The sequence below is a fragment of the Alligator mississippiensis genome, chromosome 4 (genome assembly GCF_030867095.1).
Source record: "Alligator mississippiensis isolate rAllMis1 chromosome 4, rAllMis1, whole genome shotgun sequence".
Lineage (NCBI taxonomy): Eukaryota > Metazoa > Chordata > Crocodylia > Alligatoridae > Alligator > Alligator mississippiensis.
Genome location: NC_081827.1, coordinates 181872415 through 181878710, shown reverse-complemented (window position 1 = coordinate 181878710; position 6296 = coordinate 181872415). Strand labels below are relative to the sequence as shown.

Below are 6296 nucleotides of genomic sequence, written 5' to 3'. Positions count from 1 at the left end.
CCCATCCATCAGGCCCTCTGTTCCATCCATCAGTAGAGGCTGCTGTAGAGTATCAAGAAGAGCCAATAAAATATATCCTTAACATAAAAAGCCTCATGATCTGTATGTAAGCAAAGCTAAGTGCCCCAGGCTGCCAGACACCAGGAGCTAAAGAATTATCCAGTAAGAATGATAGGGTAAGGTAGGGGTGGCCAACCCACTGCACGTGCCACAAGGGGGCATGCTGCCACTGCATGGCATGTGAAGGCTTTTAGGAGTGAAGGGGAGATGGCATCAGGGAAGGGGGAGGAGGGGCTAGTGCAGCTGGCAATGAAGAGTGGAGGAAAAGACCAGGGTGGGGGCTGCACTGCCCCTGCTGACCTGGTCAGCTGCCTGCAGTGAACTTGGTTGTGCTGGAGAGACTGGACAGAAGCAACCCTGTGCGCCTGACCACAGAGAGGCTATGCACAGGATACATCCCTCTGCCTGTACAGGCTGGATGCAAGACACAGTTGGAGGTGCCCAGCTGCAAAGGCTGAACGCAGGACAACTGCAGCCACAGCTGGGTTCTTTGCAGCCCCAGGACAGGTAAGACTAACCTCTTCCTGCTCTCTGGTATTCAGCAACACCCCAAACTACAGGGCACAAAAAGGTTTTACCCAGGGTGCAAAACCTGTCCATTACACCTCTGTCCTGCCCAGCCCCGCCTGGCAATCCCAGACCAGGACCTGCATGCCAGCGGCAAGCTCCAAATCTGGGAAGCTCAGATTTAGACTAGCCCTGTCACTACCCCTTGCCAAGGCCTCTGTGCCCCCACAAACACAGCAGGACTCCCTCAGGTAGGCACACATGACCTGGTACTGCCCCACATTGAGCCTGCTGTCCAGTTACATCTGCACCCTGTATTCCCATGTCACTGCCCCACCATGAGTTTCAAGACAGGGATACCATGGAGTGGCACAGCCCCAGAGCCAGCCTTCACAGGCACTTCACCCACTGCCCCAGGGAATCATGCAGAGGGCTGAGGGTGTGACTGGGGGAAACCCCATTAAGAGTTGCCACTGAGGGGGCTGCCCAGTGAAGGGAGAGAAAGGGCTGCTCTAGGGGACCTCAGTAACTCCCTGCAGGCATCATCTTGGCATGCAGTGGCCCAAGGATGCAAGTTGTCCTGTCAATGTCCTGGGCTTTGAAGGTGCCATTTCATGAAGCCCGGCTTGTGCCAGAGTGCTGTGCCATCCCCGGGCCCTGCTCCATCTCTCCCATGGGAAGTGCAGACCCTGAAGCTGTCACTGGGCACATGGCAAATCCATCATCAAAAGTATCTTTAGGTGCCTTAGCAGAGGCTGCCACAGGACACAGACCCCAGTTCCACCCGTGGCCATAAAATAAGAAAGCTATTACAGCTGATAAGCAACACGGAAGCCCATAGCCCTGAGACTCCCTTGCCAAAGAGCCCATGCACAACTAGCACAGTCACAAGAAATCCTTTTGTCTTTCTTTTTCATTTTAAACCCAAGAATGCAAAGCAACAAAACAGGGGTTAACCTTTCCCTGGCCCTGCAGATGCTGCCAAATTAAGAGCTTTGGATTCTTTCTTGCCACATAAAAATACAGCATCTCCAAAGCCAGGGAAGAGTTAATTTGGCCCTTGACAGTGACATCTCTCATAGCAGTGTCCTGCTGCTGCTGTTTCATGGGGCCAAAGACTCTATCCTGCTGCCATTCTGCCACAGGATAGAAACTATCAGGTATAGCTCTGGGGAGCAAGAATCAGTGGCACTCAGGGAAAGGTTATGGGGAGGGGCTTAACTTGTGGCATACCTGCCAAAAAGACTGATTACCTACTACTGGGATAAGGAGGCATATGTCTGAGTTAAATCCCTCTCTAACATCCAGCACCCAGATAGCCAATCATCAATGGATGTGAGAATGCAGGGAAAAACCTATTACCGTGAAGCAGTAACACACAACATATAGCCACGGACAGGTTATGTGCTGGAGCAGAACTTGCCTCATCTGAGAAGTCTCACTCATCCAATGATAGCAGTTGTGGTGCCCCTAGTGCCTGGGCTATCTTTGTGCTGCTGACACCATTCCACATGCTTGGACCATAACTTGCAGGACAGCAAGTCCTACAAACCACTGTTTTGTGAAATGGTTTAGGAACTCCGACGTCACCTGCGCTACGGCAAAGTAATACGAGTGCACCTATCCCCACTGTACTCTCTGTCTCCTAACTATCCATCTCGCATGAGGTGACAGTGGGTTGATTTCCGAGCAGTATGTGCCTATTTTGACAGGGGGAAAATGACGAGTAGTTTCTCCTTTAGGTGCCAGTGTAAGAGTTGGACCCCTCTTGTGACTCACTGCAGCAGTGCTGCTGAGCCTTGTGCAGGTCTGGAACATAAGAGTGCTATCCTGGTATACGGTCCCATGTTTGTCCCAAACACTTGTCTGCTTTAATGGTGCAGGACTGAGGTGACAGCTCTTTGGTAAACAAAGGGGTCACTCTGCCTCAGGATGGCTGGAAAAAAATTTTTATTAGTCCAAGGAGAAAAGGAAACAATTTTTTTTGCCTATATCAGCATTTAATTGGGCCCACAAGACACATTTTAATAAGTCTTTTCCTAATAGTCTTGCTGTAGGAAAAGTCGGCGGCCACACTTGGTTGCTTACACCAAAAGCACCGCCCTGAATATTGGAATGCCTGGCACACTTTCATTCAATAATTAAAGTACTTGGCCTTTGCTGGAAGTACAGAATTACTACAGGCTAAATCTGGAGAGCACTGCTTGAACTAATGCCAGGAAGCTTAATTTTTATGATTGTAACTAAAACCAAATGAATCATTTATTTAAAAGAACTCTCTTGGATTTTTAGGGACATATAAAAATAATAATTACTTTTACTTTGCCTTTTATACTGCACCAGCATTTTGATCTATGGCTTCCTATTCAAAAAAGGAATTATGAGTACAACTGCTGGCAATTAAGAAGTCTTTGGTTTTAAGTGCAAATATTTTGTTGCTTAAATGTGTTCAATGCTCATTTCCCCTTCTGCTGGCAACTTCTCTATTTGTTTGCTTTGATGCTGATGCCCACTAAAAAATGCCTTTCAGCCCTATTTGCAAAAATACAGCTCTACCAGAATCACATAGCTAATGAACCACATATAATGTGATGAGGGAAACACGCACCAGAAGTCATAACGTATACAGGTTTTATTTAACACAAGTTCAGTTTAACAATCAAAACCCCTAATAGTATTAAGCCACAGGTCTTGAAGAAATGCAGGTTTCATGCTGATTTTAAGAAGTTGCCATTATGTTGGATAGACTTTCTATTACAATTATTATGGATAATTCTAGACAGAATACAATGGGAAGTTCTCTTATGATACACAATATGGTGGTTTGCTTTCTTCTGAGGCTATTCCATGACTTCGAATCATAACGTGCTTTTCTTTTGTGCTGCGCGTACCCCATTGATGTAGAGCAGGCACACTGAACACAGCTTCTTCAAGTTTTGTGGTTATACTGTGCGAGGGTTTTCAAAGGGTGGCAGCCTTCATTTCAGCCAGATCCACTTGTCACCCATATCAGCGTTATAGCCTCTTTCATAACAGTGGCCGGGAAGCTAGGGAAAAAAACACAAGAGTTCATTCAGTCGGGGCCATCCCTGAAGTTCATCCATCAGCTCATCTGAAGCACCAGTTTTCAGTGGGCGAGTGCTCAGCACTTTCCGAAAAATCTTACTCGAGTTGCGCAGCCAAAAATTGAACCCACTCCAAAACTCTTTGGCTATTAGGTTGACAGCTTAGTCAATTTGTATACCTACCTGTGATTTTTAGAAAGATATTTTAAGAAATGGCTCCAAAGAGTTAAAGCTTGCATCACAGCATGTGCTACAGAAAAGGAATCAGTCAGTATAAGCTAATGCCAAAAATGCTACATATTAAATATACGAAAGATCACATGCATGAAAAATTCAGTTAATTACTACATTAAGTTAGATCACTTAAAGCTCATTAAAAATTCTGCCTTTAGGTGCTGAATATCAATTCAATAAAGCAGAAAACCCTAGAGAGAGATCAGTGTTTTCCTTATTCTTTGCATTTCCTACTTTACAGAGGACAACTAGGACTCCTCATACCATTTAGTTAGGTCTCAAGGAATTAGTTTTGAAGAACAAAGTGACACCTTTTGACTGGAACTTCAGAATCCTGTTACTATATGCTACTTATACAAAAACTTGACACATTTTCAAGTAGAATTATATTAAATAAACATGGTTTCTTAAATGGAAAACCACCTTCTTTGGGTAGATTCAAGGAGTCTTTCCCTTAACATTCTAGGAAAAGTTAGTGTATTTCTGAAGAAGTATCTCACTTTCACTTCAGGCCTGATCCCATGGACACACGATCTAATTTCCTAAACTATTTTGGTAAAATCTCTATTTAAAAGTGATTCTGCTTAATGATTCTTCTGACCAGAGTTACTCATCTGAATTAAACTGGTGTAGAGACTATAAGGGACAAGGAATGTGACCAGAAATGACATCTGACATCATGACAGTTTGGGAAAACAAAGGAATTGATGCAAACAGAGAGAGAAATACAGGAAAAGTGATAAGGTAAAGCCTAACCTGAGAGGGAGTAGAAAGGTGGGTTATCAGTGAAGTGAAGCAAGTGGAGATGCAGTGAAAGAAATTAACCACAGTTTTAGTATTCGGCAGTTCAGAGGGAAGCAGCTGTAGGCTCTATGCTGGAGCTAAGCAGAAGATCAGCTGCCTCTGTGCAAACAAGCATATATGAAACTGAAGTGCAGGGCTGAGCAAGACGATCCTTTTGCTGACAATCTTGTACAGCGAGTCAAGATGCACAAGGCTGTTCTATACCAAGTGCCTCCTATAAGGATTTGGAAGGAAAGGAGCGCACACAGTTTTGGCAAGCAATGGATATGAACAGAAAGCAGAGCTGGTATCACCTGGCTTGTATCCTCAGTGTACAGCAAGCATGAGAACTCCTGGCTACTCAGGGGAAAAGTCTGATTGAAAAACAATTTAATTTCAAGCTTCTCAAGTTTTTGTTCAAGTAATGGCATTTTTAAAGGATTAAAAACTAGTCTAAGTTTCAATCTACCAAAGGAAGATCTGCTGGTACTAAATATACTAGCAAACCCTCCTAGGGTAGAGACAGCCTACATCAGCTACAAAGTACTTTTGCTGGTACTTTAGCTTATAGCCGGTCCCAAGAGAAATACATGCTTACAAGCAAAAGCATGTCTCCCAGGTATAACAACTGCATCCTTCCAGGGATTTCTGTTAGTTTAGAAATGTGGTAAAATTACAAAACAAGTCACAACAGGCCAACATTACTACCTGAGGAAAAGTTTCTAGTGTGGGCACAGTCTAAACAGATATTTAACAGGGACACAAAAAAGTCCTGGTCCTGCTATCCTGTTCTGGTGGGTGAAAACAGAGTTCCAGGATCAGGGCATGAAGGAGCTATTTGTTAAATTGCTAGGTGTATACAATATCTTAGAAAGAAGAGGCAAGGTAGAAATAAAGATAAATAAATGTCTGCTTTAAGCCTCATGTATTTAAAAAAATAGAAAAAAGGGAGAGAATGACTTGAAGGAAACAATGGCAATATGAAAATGCCAGAAATTACCATGTTCCTATTTTCAAAAATAAGATGACAAAGGAAATAATTTCTACAAGATCAAATAGATAACTAATATCAACTATACAAAGCACCTCAGTTTTGTAAGCTAGTAATAAAGAAGTGAAGAAACCAACAGACTAAAGATCTACTGTGATTAAGGATTTTTTAAAAGACTGTCAAATTACAACCAAATTATTTTGAAGTCTAAACACTGAAAAGAACGTAAGAAGTATTATATTGAATGTTATATTGTCAGACAAATGGTTCATTTTTTCTAATTCTGCTACATCCTTTTTGAGATGCAGAGAATCCACTACCTGAGATGTGGGTGCACCATGGATTTATATGGTGTCACGATGCTGTTTTCTGCTTTGTTTTCAATTGCCTTCTTAATGATGCCCAACATGTCACTGGCTTTTTTTCAGTTAATGCTGCACATTGAACTGATGTTTTTAGAGAACTATCTATAATGAGTCCAAGGTCTTTTTCCTAACAGCTAGTTCAGAGCCCAGCCTTGCATACGTAGACCTGTGGTTATTTTTCTCCATGTGCATTACTTTGCACTTGTCAGCACTGACAGTCAGGGTGCCTGTAGACATGTGGGCAGGCTGCTGAAGCGTGTTAATTAGCGTGTCTCCAGCAGCCTCCGTATC

The 6296-nt window shown here is 43.4% G+C and overlaps 1 protein-coding gene across 1 annotated transcript in view; it reads right to left on the bottom strand.

Moving 5' to 3' along the window:
• Positions 1 to 3184: 3184 nt before the first annotated feature.
• NDUFA10 (NADH:ubiquinone oxidoreductase subunit A10) overlaps positions 3185 to 6296 on the bottom strand; it is a 55572-nt gene continuing 52460 nt past the window's right edge. The window contains exon 10 of the mRNA XM_006261673.4: positions 3185 to 3614. Within this exon, the coding sequence (XP_006261735.2) occupies positions 3546 to 3614 (69 nt within the window). The 3' untranslated portion in view covers positions 3185 to 3545. The remainder of the gene's footprint in view (positions 3615 to 6296) is intronic.